At 43.4% G+C, this 17,707-nt stretch overlaps 1 protein-coding gene across 3 annotated transcripts in view; it reads left to right on the top strand.

The window, feature by feature from the left end:
- Positions 1 to 17,707, top strand: part of LOC135552400 (RNA-binding motif, single-stranded-interacting protein 3-like) — a 250,210-nt gene that overhangs the window by 78,472 nt on the left and 154,031 nt on the right. For all 3 annotated transcript variants that reach the window (XM_064983986.1, XM_064983984.1, XM_064983985.1), the window contains one exon: positions 14,538 to 14,629. In XM_064983986.1, the coding sequence (XP_064840058.1) occupies positions 14,538 to 14,629 (92 nt within the window). The remainder of the gene's footprint in view (positions 1 to 14,537; positions 14,630 to 17,707) is intronic.

Raw genomic sequence — 17,707 nt, 5'->3', positions numbered from 1 at the left:
CCTCTGGTTCCCTTTGGATGTTTCTCATTTAGTAGGAGTGAGATATGGGTTAGCGTCATCTGAGGATCTGGGGGAACCGAAGCCACTAATTTGCCATCCGGAGGCCACAAGGGCCTCTTAAAAGCTTGAAAAAGGCAGCTCAGGCATTTGAAAGACAGCAGGGGCTGGCCGAATGGAGACATTTTATATTTTCCTGTATGAGCCCCGAGGCAGAGGAAATGACCTCAGACCTTTAAAGGACCTCCGTTTCCTCCGCCAGGAGATAAAGCCGCTGAGGCTGAGATTCACCAAGCCCGCTTGCCGGCGCGACACCGCACTGGATTGTGGGAAATTAGATGAGACGATTGGCTCCCACAACTTTGTTCTCTTCTCAGCTGCCTGTTGTTGTTCCTCCATAGCTAGGTTTCCATCCAATTTGCAACAGATTTTCATGCGAATATTCAAAAATCTGCAACAGCTCAACAGGGTGCAGATATGGTGCAGGTAGACAACCTACACTATGAGATTATTATGGATATTATTTTTATTTGTCAAATGGCAGCAAACATCGATCATCACGTCACAAGAATAAGACCCTCAATATTTATTGGAAAGGAGCATCAAGCTCATCACGTGCACTTTCACCACCCTATGAAGTTAATCATAACTTGTTTCCTTTGTTGCCTAATAAAATGCGTGGTTTCCTGAGTTGTAGTGGGGGGACCACACAAACATATCATCTCATGACTCCAACTTTACTTCAATGTGATGGTTATTATATCATAATTATATGATATTTAATCATTAAAGCGTTTCCACCGCAATTTCTCCCATAATTAATTTTACTGACACTAAAAGATACCACCGTGTCTCACAAACAAACTGTCTGTCGGCGTTTATTACATTTTACCGGCATATTCTGTTTCCATCAGCCCGGTTGTGACTTTTTTTCATGCATCAGGTAATTCAGTCGCATGAAATGGTTGGATGGAAACATGGTAACCACATAACCTGTCATCAAGTGTATTTATATTGGTCCTCTGTAGCTCAGTTGGTAGGGTATGGTACTTGCAATGCCAGGATAGTGGGTTTGATTCGCGGGAACACACGCACATAAAATCTACGTGTGTATGGCTTTGGATTAAACCGTCTGCTAAAAAGGCATATGTTATTACAGTAGATGATAATTAAATCCACATGGTAATTACATAGAAGGTACACTACACTACACAATATCACACGGCACTTCAATAATGTACTTTCAAGGATTTGCAAACAAACCCCCGATAACCCTACTGGCGTCTTGCTGTGAAATAATTAGAGGTTTTAATGAAGGTTTAAATAGAATTAATTTCCAACACACGGTCATTATTCCTTGTGTGCATAATAACAATTGTAGTGATATAGCAAACTGGTACCTTTTGCCTAATGATCCTGTCGAAAATATACAGTATATAAAGTAGGGCATCACTGTCTAGGCTTGACCATTACAAGGGCCTGCATCCATACACTAACCCCCTAGCACAGAATGACCCTTTAATGGAGAAATATCTGCCATGTTAGGCCCTATAAAGAGAGATTTATGGTTACATTGAAGGCTGAGTGTAGTATTGCATGATGCCGAGCATAAAGGAGAATTGATGAATGAGGTTGCGCTCTCCAAAAAGCCCTGTTTCGGATTGTCCCGTATGGCTTTTCGGGGAAGTGGAGAGAGAGCAAGGCAAGTGATTGCTGTTTGCATCCATTATTGGTTTCTCATTAGAGTGGCCGACATATAAACATTTGTCTATGTTGTACACGATGCCGGGGTAATTAAGGATTCTCCATAGCCCCTCTGCCCTTTGAAAGTGAATTATGTGCAGATGAGAATCTCAACTGAAGTGTGGCCAGCAGCAGACCTCTTCCAAAATGCCTCTCTTTCTCCCAAAAGCGATTCCAGAACGGGGCAAGCTATGTAGAACTGAGAGAGGCAGGGAGAGAGACCATTAGCCTTTCCCCTGTTCGCATGTGTATTAATGACCTTAATTAGTAATCGCAATGGGAGTATTCCATTAATTGGGTGGCGTCCAGCACGCAAACCTCAATGTGTTGCACTCATAATCCATTCATTTTGTTTTTCTGCAGAGCCTCACACAGCTCAAGCCCCCCTTCTCCCTTCCCCTTCCATCTCCCATTCCTGTAAGCCAAGGCGCTCTCTCGCCTTCCAAGTTGGCTGCTCACCAAGCTGGCGTCTGATTGGGCGAGCACGTCGTAAATGGAACCCGGCCACCACATTCCTCAAACAGTGACCTTTTGTCCCCCTCCACTTCCTGTGCTGCTCCCGTTGGCAGTGTGGTCTCCGCTTCACTTCCAGTCCAGGCCAGCCGGGAGACCAATGCCCCAGGGGACAGCAGCACAGTCTCCGTGCCATGAGCCCTGAGCTCTGACACCATCCTTGCTTGTGTTCTATGTCGGTTCCATCCTTATACAACTCTGTTGGGCTCTCTCCCCTCCCAGTCCATTGACAAATGGCCTTGAGGGCTATCATTCGAGGACGTATCTATCACCATTTTTTATCAGAGAGCAACCGTCGCTGGTGTGGTAACCACAATGAGGGCATCGGCCTTCCCCTGACCTGCCAGGAGTTCGGGGGTTCACCCCTGCATCTTCCTGAGTAATGATCATATCCTTGATTAGTTAAGGAAGGAATAAATCAAAAATGCATGAATAAGGGTAGATGGGGGCGGCTTGGCTGTTCCTCATGAATTAATCAGAGCTGGGGGACAAAGAGGGCCGCACTTAAAAAATACAGGAACACTTTGTCCTTGTCATGATTTTAATGTTTGTCTCTGCCTGGGAGATTTATTTTTCGGGGGCCCTTCTTGATTTTTCATTGATCTATGCTTTGTTCAAATATTTGCTCTGTCTGCCCATCTTTGTACAATCTGCTGAGGTGATTATGTTGCTGTTGCTGCATCAACAATCAGGCAGATCTGGATGTACATGTAGCAGAAAATGGTACTGTCTGTATATGAATTGTACCTCTACAACTCACAGCTTTGTAGGCTTAAGTGCCCCCTCTGGTTATCACCTTTCCATGTATTATGCCACTGTTTAAAGCCAGGCCTCTTGACATTCTAGCCTATGACCTAAATTACTTAAATCGTCAAATGAAATGTCATGCATGAAGTAGCATGAATTATAAGTCATGCATGAAGTAGCCCTCAAGCTCCTGAGTGGCGCAGCGGTCTAAGGCACTGCATCTTAGTGCAAGAGACATCACTACAGTCCCTGGTTTGAATCCAGGCTGTATCACATCCGGCCGCGATTGGAAGTTCCATAGGGCGGCGCACAATTGGCCCAGCATCGTCCGGGGTTGGCCCGTGTAGACCATCACACTAGACCGACCACATGACTGTATACAGTACGTACACATACATTACATTACCAAAATGTTGGAACGTTGCTGACGGGACTTCCATTCAGCCACAAGAGCATTAGTGGGGTCGGGCACTGATGTTGGGCGATTAGGCCTGTCTCGCAATCGGCATTACAATTCATTCCAAAGGTATTCGATGGGGTTGAGGTCAGGGCTCTGTGCAGGCAGTCAAGTTCTTCCAACCAATCTCGACAAACCATTTCTGTATGGACCTCACTTTGTGCACGGGGCCATTGTCATACTGAAACAGGAAAGGGCCTTCCCCAAACTGTTGCCACCAAGTTGGAAGCACAGAAGCACTAGAATGTCATTGTATGCTGTAGCGTTAAGATTTCCCTTCACTTTCTAAGATTTCCATTCACATTTCCATTCATCACTAATCACTCCAGAGAACGCGTTTCCAATGCTCCAGAGTCCAATGTTGGCGAGCTTTACACCACTCCAGCCAACGCTTGGCATTGTGCATGGTGGCTTGTGTGCAGCTGCTCTGCCATGGAAACCCATTTCATGAAGTTCCCAAACATCAGTTGTTGTGCTGACGTTGCTTCCAGAAGCAGTTCATGTTTTGCCAGAGGATCCATCTTAAAGGTAGACTCAGCAAAATGAAATAGATGCTCAAAGTAAACCACATAGTGGGCCAATTTCCGCAACAACTAAGGGCATTGAAGAGCTGTTTTGGTGCTAACAGGCTCTAGCAGCGTGAAGCGAGCTTGTGCACTTGCACAGGTACTGTGTGTGACTGTGAAAGCAAAGGGTTGCATCTCGCTCATCTCTATCTGTGGTGTTGCTTGTGACAACGTAATTTAGCTGAGTCTACCTTCAACAACCTTTTGACAAGTAATGAACACCTTGCAGGTCTCTGCCCCCCTCCTTCTCAAGAGCTCTTCAGATGATGCACCCAACACATCTGGGTTACGCTATTAAGCTAAGCTAACAAGATAATGTAATTACTGTGTATTACCGTGTAACTGAGTGGCGTAAACAATTACACATCTGAATGGAGACCAGGTTTGCTGGGCGTCAGTTTTGTAGTACTCCAGACTGGTCTTGGTCTCGAGACCACATATTGAGTGTCTCGGTCTTGTCTCGGTGTCCTCCTCATTCTTTCCCGAGACCAGCGGAGTAAAAAAATCATAATTATCAGCTTCCATAAAACCGCTTCGCCAGGCCAAATATACACATTCCTTTCTTAAAACAGTTATATTTTAACAGCCCTTATATGTATTATCGACATGTTACACAGTGGCAAACCTATAGGCCTCCAGTGTGTGACAGGTTTGTGATTCTGAACGGACAGGAAACGTAATACCAGCTCACTCATGTAGTCCAGTTTTGTAAAACACAAAGGGCCAGTGGAGAACATACACCGTTTTTTTCAGTGGGCATGGCGTACTTCTTCATCCCTGAAAATGGTTTATTTGACCTGGATTTAATTAGGCAAGCCAGTTATTTGACCTGGATTTAATTAGGCAAGCCAGTTATTTGACCTGGATTTAATTAGGCAAGCCAGTTATTTGACCTGGATTAAATTAGGCAAGCCAGTTATTTGACCTGGATTTAATTAGGCAAGCCAGTTATTTGACCTTGAATTAGGCAAGCCAGTTAAGAACAAACTCTTATTTCTTTATTTACAATGATGGTCTACACAGGCCAAACCCAGATGATGCTGGGCCAATTGTGTGCCGCCCTATGGGACTACCAATCACGGACGATTGTGATACAGCCTGGATTCAAACCAGGGTGTCTGTAGTAACACCTCTAGCACTGAGATGCAGTGCCTTAGACCGCTGCCCCACTCGGGTGCCCATACTGATGCTTATCAAAGTAGTGTAGTGGAGGTATACGACTTATCAATTATGCAGTACAATAGAGACATCATGCAGAAAGTAGCCAACACAATCGCAAATCATGTGAAATATACTCACATGCACACAGCCTAGTTTTAGCCTAATAGCATCTGCAGGCAGCAAGAGTGTTTTGGAGCAGCTCACAGAAGAATTACATCAGTAGCCGGTAGGGTAGGAAAGACCTTTCAACTTTTGAAATCTACCAGTAAAATGCTAACTAAGGCAAGCACTTATATACAGTTGAAGTCAGAAGTTTACATACACCTTAGCCAAATACATTTAACTCAAGTGTTTCACAATTCCTGACATTAAATCCTAGTAAAAATTCCCTGTTTTAGGTCAGGTAGGATCACCACTTTATTTTAAGAATGTGAAATGTCAGAATAATAGTAGAGATAATGATTTATTTCAGCTTTTATTTTTTCATCACATTCCCAGTGGGTCAGAAGTTTACATACACTCAATTAGTATTTGGTACCATTGCCTTTAAATTGTTTAACTTGGGTCAAACGTTTTGGGCAGCTTTCCACAAGCTTCCCACAATAATTTGGATGAATTTTGGCCCATTCCTCCTGACAGAGCTGGTGTAACTGAGTCAGGTTTTTAGGACTCCTTGCTCGCATACTCTTATTTTAATTTTATTTTACCCCCTTTTCTCCCCAATTTCGTGGTATCCAATTGTTAGTAATTACTATCTTGTCTCATCGCTACAACTCCCATACGGGCTCGGGAGAGATGAAAAACAACAGCCACTGCAAACTAGCCGACAACAAAAGCGAGCTAGCTAGACCCTGGAAAAACTACTGCTCACTATTTCTCAGAAACCAAGTTTTCATTAGTTTTTGTAAAAACGGTCCCACCCATTAAGTCAAAATTTATTTGGTTGATTCCACTGTCACTCCAAAATCATTTATCGAGCTTCTGATGGCCTAGCCAATGGCTGATTTAGCTAGATCGATTTTTTTCCCCCAGAGACCGGCAAAGAAAAATCCTGATTGGATCTTTTTTTTCTAATCAGTGTTAACCCTTTCCTTTCCAACAAAAACTGAAGAGATTCAATCAGAACAATAATAATATCATTATTATTATAATCATTATTTTGTAAATCCTTAGCCTTTCTCTGAAGGTATAGTACGCCCATTGTTTTCCACTGTGTTTGGGTTAGTAATCATTTCTATTGTCCCTCAACATGCCTTTATTCACTATTCTGAATGTCTAAAGACTCCACATGTTGTTCTGAAATATGAACACAGAAATACTGGACATTTTGAACTCTCATTATGGTGCTGATTTGACTAAATTACAACATGGTCTTGAACTGGACTCACGTTTTTCTGGTCTCGGTTTTGACCACTCCTCCGGTCTTGGTCTTGAATCAGTCTCGTTTTAGGTGGTCCCAAACACAACACTGCTGCGCGTTTAGGATATTTTCTCACTAGCAATATTCTGCCCACTCAGATCAATTAACACCAGTTGGCTCTGAGAGGTGTTCTTAAAATGAGCAAATGAGAATTTTGAAAGCTGGTTTGGGCTCTCTTAAAATTAGGCTAGCCATTTAGTCAAGACTGGCGCATTTGTAATTCTCTCTCATCTAAATGGAGCTTAATTTAAACACTGTGAACTGAGAGATTTTCAAACCCGAGCTGTCTCTCTTAGTAACTGGGTATTGAAGTAACATCTTAGCCCAATATACAGTAGATAGCTTTATGAGTCCACAAATCATAACGGAACATTTATGATAGCAGGCTTTCGGTGAATAAGCCCTCATAATTCTTAATTATTGATACAAAATAATGTCAACTGCTTATCGATTAAATCAACTGTGCACGGGAATGTTGGTTTCGGAATGACTGTAACTTACACACACAGTTACTTGTTTTGATTGATGATGAGAATTTGAGTGAAATACTACGGCAGCTGGACTGTATGTTGTTGTACTATACGTTACCCCTGGGCATTGATAGGAAGGCGAGGGATAGAGAGAAGGAAGGAAGGAAGGATTAACTAAAGCCCAGATATGAAAATACTTCAGTATTTGAATAGTCAAGATGATAATCTCATATCTACACCACCTGGTTGATTTCCTGCTCTGCTGCACTGAAATGTAACAGTTCTACAATAATCAGTGCTTTACAGTAACATTTAGTTCTGCTACAGTAAAAGTGGTGCAGACAGACAGAAGATCAATGGACAGCGCCTGCAGCTAAGGGAGGCAGAAGGTTATTGATCAGATGATGAGTGACATGCCATTATGCAGCTCTACTACCCCAGGTAGAGGCCCATACCCAGTTAATCCATTATGGGTTGAAACCCATAGGGCTTGTTTCCTAGCCTTGAACTAAAAAGCATGCTCTATAGAATCTCCGTTGAAAATGCTTTTTAGTCCAGGACTGGCTTAGTCTGTCTGTATCTGGGAAACCAGTCCGTAGTGTCTGTACCCAAGGCTATTACTGCACAGTACAGTAGATACTGCAGGTGTTCTGGAACAGTATGAGGTCGTTCCTGACAAGAGTCCACAGTCTGTAATGTATGGTGCCAGTGAGCTGTGCTCTCCGTGTCCCCTTGGCCCTGGCACTTTGTCCTCAGCAGGGCACTACAGCTCACAGACAAGAGCTAAGTCTCAAATGGCACTATATTCCCTGTATAGTGCACTGCTTTTGACCAGGGCCCATATGGCTCACCAGGGCCCATAGGGCTTTGTTTAAAAGTAGTGCACTAGGAATAGAGGGGGCCATTTGGGACGCAGACAAGGACACTTTTATACCTGGGAGAAAATGACAAGAAATACAATGAAGCCAATACGGTGCATCAGTGAGAGATGAATCCCCCATAAATCCACGTTGCAGGGTTGATAAGTGAATTGCCTGTACCACTATCTCGCCTGTAGTGTCTCACATAAAAGAACGCTCCATAAGAATTATTTGAGGGAAAAATGGGATATTGTCCTCGAACGTTAGGCTGACAAGTTGACATTGAATCTGTGAACGGTAAATGAATGTGTAATAGCTGCATGTTCTGGTCTGTATGGTACACACACGTACTGTACGTGTACACATGCATGGGTGTGTTGCTATGAGCAGCGTGCGTGCGGGTTGGGTTTGTGTGTGTTTGCAGAGAAACCCAGATGAAAACACGTCTGTCCTACCAGTGTGTTTGCGAGGGGGAAGTGGTGTCGTGTGAATTGTCAACTCACTGTGCTGTTACACCCTGATGGGACTGATGTGGTCAGAGGTCTCCAACCCAAAGATAACATTTTTATACATGACATTACATTTTCTTTCCCTCCGAATGATCCCTCAACCAAGATATATTTATTCTGCCTCAGTTTGGACACACAAGCGTGCACACATACACACACACACACACACACACACACATAAACACACACACACACACACACAGCTGGTTTGGTAGTGCACGGACGGGTTCTTGGAGTCTTTATTTTATTTATCTCCAGTCACTCCTCCAGTCCAGGAGGATAAATGAGGAGGAATGCAGAGCCAAGCTAGGATCCTCTCATCTGGGTTTGGAGCGGGACCAACCAACCCGGCCTTGGCTGCAGCTAGCCACACACAGACAAACACATACATAGGCACAAACACACACACAGCTAGCCCAGAATGCCATCCAGCTCAACATTAGGAAGGTGCTCTTAAAGTTTTGTACGCTCAGTGTATGTTTGCTTTGCCAATGCGTTCACACTTTCCATGCCAATAAAGTCTTTTGAATTGAATTAAATCATTTGGTTTATTTAGAATAATCTGAAATGTTTTTTGTTTTTTTTACAGATTACAAAAATTCAGAGCTCCAAAATGGTATATCATACACTGTGATTGGAGGAAGCATGGTAAGGTTACCCTGCTTTAAAAGATGATAAACGTGTTATCCCACATCGGAGACAAGCAGGAGAAATGCCCTTGAAAGATTTTGAGTGCTAGAGAGCTCTTCTTTGTTTCAGAGCTCCAAAATGGTATATCATACACTGTGATTGGAGAAAGCATGGTAAGGTTATCCTGCTTGTCTAGGGGGCAGTATTTTCATTTTTGGAAAAATAACGTTCCCGTAGTAATCGGGATATTTTGTCAAGACAAGATGCTAGAATATGCATATAATTGACAGCTTAGGATAGAAAACAATCTGAAGTTTCCAAAACTGTAAAAATATTGTCTGTGAGTATAACAGAACTGATGTTGCAGGCGAAAGCCTGAGAAAAATCCAATCCGGAAGTGCCTCATGTTTTGAAAGCGCTGCGTTCCAATGCATCCCTATTGAGCAGTGAATGGGCTATCAACCAGATTACTCTTTCTCCGTATTCCTGAAGGTGTCTACAGCAATGTGAAGTAGTTTTACGCATTTATGTTGAAGAATACCCGTAAGGGGCTACATTGCGCAAGTAGTCACCTGATCGCTCCCAGAGTGACTCTCGCGTAAAATATAGAGGTGGACATTATTCCAATTGGTCCTACTGAAAAACTAATTGTCCCGGCGGATATATTATCGAATAGATATTTGAAAAACACCTTGAGGATTGATTATAAACAACGTTTGCCATGTTTCTGTCGATATTATGGAGCTAATTTGGAATATTTTTCGGAGTTTTCGTGACTGCAATTTCTGGGCGATTTCTCAGCCAAACGTGAAGAACAAATGGAGCTATTTTGCCTACAAAAATAATCTTTTTGGAAAAAAGAAACATTGGCTATCTAACTGGGAGTCTCGTGAGTGAAAACATCCAAAGCTCATCAAAGGTAAACAATTTAATTTGATTGCTTTTCTGATTTCCGTGACCAAGTTACCTGCTGCTAGCTGGACAAAATGCTATGCTAGGCTATCGATAAATTTACACAAATGCTTGTCTAGCTTTGGCTGTAAAGCATATTTTGAAAATCTGAGATGACAGGGTGATTAACAAAAGGCTAAGCTGTGTCTCAAAATATTTCACTTGTGATTTTCATGAATATGAATATTTTCTAGGAATATTTATGTCCGTTGCGTTATGCTAATTAGTGTCAGTCGATGATTACGCTCCCGCATGCGAGATGGGTAGTCACTAGAGATTTTAAAATATGATAAACGTGTTATCCCACATCAGAGACAAGCAGGAGAAATGCCCTTGAAATATTTTGAGTGCTAGAGAGCTCTTCTTTGTTTACGCCCATTCAGCATCGTTCACACCCTCTTAAGAATTAACATGTGAAAGCATGGCCAACTATCAGCATGGTCAACCCCTCCTCTCAGCCAATCATGGCCAGCCAGAAATTATCCTGTCTTTCTCCCTATATCAAATCAAGTGTAGACCTTACAGTGAAATGCTTACTTATCAATAATGCAGTTTTAAGAAAAATAAGTGTTAAGTAAAAAATAGATAAGTAAAAAATAAAAGTAACTAATAATTAAAGAGCAGCAGTAAAATAACAATAGTAAGGCATTATACAGGGGGGTACCGGTACAGAGTCAATGTGTGGGGGCACCGGTTAGTTGAGGTAATTTAGGTAATATGTACGTGTAGGTAGAGTTAAAGTGACTGTGCATAGATAATAAACAGAGAGTAGCTGCAACATACAATGGGGGGGGGGGGGGTAGACATTTGTCTGGGTAGACATTTGATTAGCTGTTCAGGAGCCTTATTAAAGGACTTAATACAATGAAATAGTTATTTGGCCCTACTGTGAAGTAAGAACAAACGTCATCTGCCCCCGTTGGACTGTCGTGTCACATTTTTGGAATACTGCAATTCTATGACACTATGTAAAGCAGCATGAATATTGTTTAGAGTGGCTGCATGTATATCCTCTATTACAGCATGCAAGTGCTCTCGATAATCATTAACGTGTGTAACCGCGGTAATTAACAATGTGTGCATCAGCTGCTCTGCCTCCTTGATGACTCACATGGATGTAAGCGATTACATGTAACTATTGTAATTCTGCCAACATGTGACTGAACCATTATTCATGCTGATGGTATTATTGTAAAGTAGTATGCAATGCAAAACAGGATCATTAGAGCTAGCAGAATATGGAAATGGAAATACTGTATCAAAATGGGAATTTCAATTTAGGAGGGTGGGGGGGGGCCCAAACGATCCAGACTATTATGCAGTTAAAATATGCAAATTTCCCCCGATGTAATTAAGATTAACATAATTTGATAGCGGAATGCATGAATGATGCATGCATGATTGATACATTGATATGTGCATTGTAATAAGTCCTTTATCTGTTTTCAGGATATTGTAGCAATGTAGGTTAGCATTTGCGGTCTAGCCTAAAGTGCATTGCGTTTCATAGGGGCCTTGGGCTCTGGCAGCGCTCTGCAGAGCGTCTAGGCTTCACCATCCTAACCGGCAATTCTGTCTTTATTTCGACAGCAGCAGTTAGACCAGGCCCAGGAAATGCGATAAGACAGTTCATGTTTCTCTTTATTCTGCTTACATTTGTTTCTGCTGTGGATGTGCTGTGTATCAGACGTGGCGCGTCTACTCCATCATGTCGAGCCGGCTCTTAGTGACAGGTATAGATTTTTTGTTTGCGTACCACCAGGATGTGTTTGCGACTTCAAAGCGATGCCTTCCTCCATTCCCTCACCATGGGTGTAATTCCAGACAACCATCATTAGAAATATTGTACTGCACCTCCTCCTATTTGCCTCATAACAACATGTGGAGTGCAGTTTGTGTGTGATATATCTTTTTTAAACGCTTGAATTGAGTGAAAGGTTGTCTGCTGACCCTGATGTATTCCCAGCATCTTAGAAGAGAGTGTTTTGTACTTTCCGAATGACTCTCATGGCAGCCACACAGACACGCTTGCACGTTGGCTCCCCAGTACAATACTGCCTGTGCTGTACCATGTTTGACACACATACTGTAAGTCCAGTCATTGACAACCTCTCCTGACTCCTGCAACTGGGTTCAGTTGAACTCTCTCTGTCAGGAATTGTGTTTGGTATTCACGGGTCTTTTGAGGTCGCGCCGTAGTGCTGTGGCCTTTTGCCCTTGGTCTCTGCATGGAGCCGACCACAGTGACTTCCCAGTGCCGTACAGGTAATCCCTGCTCTGAGGAACCAGTACTCTCCTACCTCTGCTGAATGTAGGTCAACAGTCTTGTTTCTCAAACCCCTTTCGTGTTCCTCTTCCACTGAACATTCCTTTTTATACTTCACCATTCACCTCTTCAATATTATATTTATGAGCTGGTTAACTGCGTCTCAGCTAGGTAGAACCATCCGATCTGTTTTGGCAATAGGATTTAATTCAACCTTATTTCACCTCCAGCTCTTTCACCTCACTGTAGTGTTTCCTAATTAACATTTGTCAGTTTTCCTTCCTTTTACCTTCCTGTTGTTAATCAGAAGGGCGCTCAATTCCGTTCTACCACAGGTTATGATTTTGCCTTTATTTCACGCTCCTTTACCTCTATCGAATGCAGGAAACTCCACACACACGTCGGTGTGTTTGAGTGTGTGTGTGTTTCTGTGTGCTCGCCCATGTGTGTGTGTGTGTGAAACAGTGTGTAAAGCGGAGCCACACCAGCTCGGCCCGGCTCCCCCCATTATCCCCTTCTAATTACACTTTCCTTGTGAAACAGTGGACCAGAGGCCACCATTGACTGCTTTTAATCTGGAACCACATTTTAATTAACACCGACGCGACCCCGCCGCTGATACATCCCTGGGAATGTCGGGATCACAATAACTCATAAATCACCGCTGCAGATTCATTCTCGTCTTTTCACCACTGATGAATTTCCAGAGGGCGTGGGAGAGACGAGGGAACGAATGAAGGCCCTGGTACGATGCCTTCAAACCTTTGAGAGGTTTGTTGCCGGACAGAGAATTAAGAGCACTGCGAAGTGAAATGGCTGTGTGAGGAGCGTGATGGCCAACGTCAGCCTCTTCAAATATCAAGGGGCTGAAGGGTTTTCCGTTTTGAGGGGGATTCCTGGTGTTAGAAGGAAAAAAACAATTGGAATGTTGGTGAATACTTTATCTGTGCATTGTTGTGATTATTTTAGTTTTGTTGGAAAATGAGCTTAAAACATTTACTATAGAATACAGCATTGTAACATGTGGCCTAGGACTATAAAACACACTATATATTCAGCATTGTATAATGCAGCCTAGGACTCTAAAATACAGGTGTATATTCAGCATTGTATCCTCTTAAGGATCCAACCCCATTTTTTTCCAATGACATACCCAAATCTAACTGGCTGTAGCTCAGGACCTGAAGCAAGGATATGCATATTCTTGATACCATTTGAAAGGAAACACTTTGAAGTTTGTGGAAACCATCATGTACCATCATCTTTGAAATGCAAGTGAAAGGCCATAATGTATTATTCCAGCCCAGGCGCAATATAGATTTTTGCCACTAGATGGCAGCAGTGCATGTGCAAAGTTGTAGACTGATCCAATGAACCATTGCATTGCTCTTCAAAGTGTTGTATCAAGACTGCCCAAATGTGCCTAATTTGTTTATTAATACATTTTCAAGTTCATAATTGTACACTCTCCTCAAACAGTAGCATGGTATTATTTCACTGTAATAGCTACTGTAAATTGGACAGTGCAGTAAGATTTACAAAAATGTCAACTTTCTGCCCATGTCAGATATGTCTATGTCCTGGGATTTTTGTTTGTTATTTAGAACCTCAAGCTAATCGCATTAACCTACGTTAGCTCAACCGGGGGGGGGGGGGTCTGTTGAGCATGAAAAACCCATCAGCATTGCAGTTCTTGACACAAATGGTGCGCCTGGCACCTACTACCGTATCCCGTTCAAATGCACTTACGTTTTTTGTCTTGCCCGTTCAACCTCTGAATGGCACACATACATAATCCATGTCTCAATTGACTCACAGCTTAAAAATGTGTATTTAACCCGTCTCCCCTTCATCTACACTGATTGAAGTGGATTTTACCAATAACATCAATAAGGGGTCATATCTTTCACCTGGATTCACCTGGTCAGTCTATGTCATGGAAAGAGCAGGTTTTCTTAATGTTTGGTGTACTCAGAGTATATTCAGCATTGTATAATGTAGCCTAGGACTATAAAATACATTGGCTTGAGTTTGTTATGGCTAATTAGCATTCCTAAGCATCCCCATATGAACGTCAGAGCCGCTAACTATCAAGCCATGTAGTGCTCACAAGATATGAAAACTGGCAGCCTCTGTTGTCATATTACCCACCTATTACTGCTACAATTACCAAAGCCTGTCATTCTCTCTCTTCGTCTCACTCCACCTGAATTTTTCATCATTCTCTCCTTCTCTCTTTCTCTTCAGGATATGGCTTCGTGGACTTTGATAGCCCAGCTGCAGCACAAAAGGCGGTGTCGTCTCTCAAAGCCACCGGGGTGCAGGCTCAAATGGCTAAGGTAAGAACTGTTAGCACATTAGCATCGTTGCTCAGTGGGCTAATATGAGACAGGCTCAAATGGCTAAGGTAAGAACTGTTAGCACGTTAGCATCGTTGCTCAGTAGGCTAATATGAGACAGGCTCAAATGGCTAAGGTAAGAACTGTTAGCACGTTAGCATCGTTGCTCAGTAGGCTAATATGAGACAGGCTCAAATGGCTAAGGTAAGAACTGTTAGCACGTTAGCATCGTTGCTCAGTAGGCTAATATAAGACAGGCTCAAATGGCTAAGGTAAGAACTGTTAGCCCGTTAGCATCGTTGCTCTATAGGCTAATATAAGACAGGCTCAAATAGCTAAAGTAAGAACTGTTAGCACGTTAGCATCGTTGCTCTATGGGCTAATATAAGATAGGCTCAAATAGCCAAGGTAAGGAGCTGTTAGAATGTTAGCGTCCTTCGATGACTTACACCCATTGCATACACTACAATATAAAAATATTTAAAGTTGCATGGTCTTGGAGAGAATCCCCAGACCCCTATCCAGATACAGACCCAGAAACAGACCGTGGTGTGGTAATGTGTGTGAGTTGGTGGGAGGCCACTCTAGCCTGTAGAAGGGGAGTTTAAATATGTTTTATGTTTCCAATGGCTCTGTCTCCCATCTCTTCCCTAACTACTACACAGTGTATGACGGGCAGGGCTGTGGCCATATACAGTTCAGCACCATTATGTGTGTGTGTGTGTGTGTGTGTGTGTGTGTGTGTGTGTGTGTGTGTGTGTGTGTGTGTGTGTGTGTGTGTGTGTGTGTGTGTGTGTGTGTGTGTGTGTGTGTGTGTGTGTGTGTGTGTGTGTGTGTGTGTGTGTGTGTGCGTGCGTGCGTGCGCGCGCGCCTGCGTGCCTGCGTGCGTACATGCTTTCTCCTGCTGCTGGTGCCCTGTGGTGGACACTGTGTCAATTAGACTGTGCTCTGGTTCTAGTGTGCATAGCCGCCTGTCAGGTGCTCTTTGATATGATTGTGTGAAAGTGGAAGCAGATGAGAGGAGCTGGAACATGAGAGACCCCAGTGAGCTCCACAGCTTGAGACAGTAAATACCATACCATAAGGCCAGCTAGCTAGAGGCTTAATTGAACATTTAAATCAGACTTTTCACTTGTACTGATGATGCTGGCATTGGTGCTGATTAGAACTGTGGTGAGGATGAGGAGGAAGATGAGAGAGATATTTCCATTTTTATTCACAATTCCAATAATGATCATGGTCAGGATGACGATGCCAGAAATTACGATGAAGATTATACCCCCGTGATTGTGGTGGAAAGTAATGGGAGCAGCTAGGAGAGATGATATCCTGCTAGGTGCTCAAGTATGCCATCTCTCAAATGCACAATTTACTCATTTCCTCTCTTCACAAAATGTCTGTCCTTCCTCTAATATTCATAAGAGGCCACACACAGAGAATAGAGATTAGGGTCTTTGCTCTTTCCCAATTTAATTGAAAGCCTTTTCTTTGTATTGCTTTCTTTTGTCAATCAACATTCCCAGCTGACCTTTTAAACAGTGTTTTGTGGGTAGTGGGAGGGGGTTTCCCCCCACATGACTTTACTCCTGTCTTTTTATCCTACATCTGAGAGACATTAAGGGGTCCTTTGCTTTTTATTGACTCTCTCTGTATCTCTGTCTACTCACTCGCTCTTCTACTTGCTCTCTATCTCTCGCTAGTTGTCTCTTTCCCACACAAACACATAGCCACGCACACGCCTAAACACATTCCTGTCTACCATGTGTTCGCCTGCCATACATTCAAACGAGCGCAATTTAGTCCCATCCATAATTAACGTTGCCTATCTGTAACTGTGACTTTGAAACATCTACCGGTTCCCCCATAGGCATCAAACAGGAACCCAGGTGAGCATCACCATCACATCCTGCAGGTGTAAATCACTGTGGCGACGGCTGCCTCCCCGATGACTGAACACGGTCATGCTGGGGCTCGTTCTCATCATTCTCCCCTTCCCAAGGCTCCGTTTTGTCACGTGGATCTCCCGCGACAAAGTCACAAACGGAGTTGCGAATCAGAGCCGGAGGCCGTCCGAGTAATCAAGCCCCTCCTTCTTTTCGCCGCAGTGCCATTAAAAGGCTTTTATTAAGGGGCCTTATTTTAAACACAGCTGCGAGGGAGGGAAGAGAAATGGTTCTTTATTTCCTCTTCCTCCTCCTTCCTTTGTCTGGATGTCCCCCTCGGAATTGGTAATACCAAGGAAGCATTGGTCTCCTTTTATTTCCTCCTCCCCGGTGGCGACTGTGACAGCATGAGGGAGGATGAGAACCATAATGAAGGTACCTGACGGACACTTCCTTGTGGCTCCCTCGCTGTCAGTCACCAACAAAGAAGCAGCTTGGGCGAGAGTATGTGTGCGTGCGCCTGTGTGTTCATCAGTGGAGTGGGGTGGGGGAGGGAGGGGCCCTCACACCTTGCTGAAGACTTCATTCGCCGTGTCACTGTGTGCGGAACGCTTTTTCTCCCTGCGTGAAGACAGATGCTAAAAAGAGACACAGGGATAACAAGTAAACGGTCCGTGTCTCCCATCGCCGATGCAAACCTGTCAAAGAGCTCTCCTCCTCAACTCCCCGCAGGCTGCCATTTTCCCCTTGAGCCAATCACACTGAATTATGGGGTGAGAGCCCTCGATTGTGGTGTCAGTGTCGGAGAAGCAATTCCACCTGACAGCTGCTAGCTCTCAGACAACAACCCAGTCTTTATGCAAATGATCTCCCTACCTTTGTCGTTGTTTGTCTTATGGTTGCCGCAATGAAAACAAAGCTCTCCCTTTCTCTCTGTCTCTCTGTCTCTCGCTCTCTTTCTTTCCCTCGCCAAAGCTGCCTGAACCAGCCCAGATTAGCCACAGGATCCCCAACATCACACGGACACACTACACACTCCCTTGAATTCATATATATATTTAGATTCACCCTGTATTCAACCTAAATTCACTGCCTGCAGCGTTAACATTGCCATGTTTATTCTCCAGTAATAGCAGAGGCCCAAAATGAGAGCCTATGGTTCATTTGGATATGGAGGGTTATTAAGGTTGTTGAC

Source organism: Oncorhynchus masou, chromosome 13 (genome assembly GCF_036934945.1).
Source record: "Oncorhynchus masou masou isolate Uvic2021 chromosome 13, UVic_Omas_1.1, whole genome shotgun sequence".
NCBI classification, from domain to species: Eukaryota; Metazoa; Chordata; class Actinopteri; order Salmoniformes; family Salmonidae; genus Oncorhynchus; species Oncorhynchus masou.
This window is presented reverse-complemented; position numbering and strand designations above follow the sequence as displayed.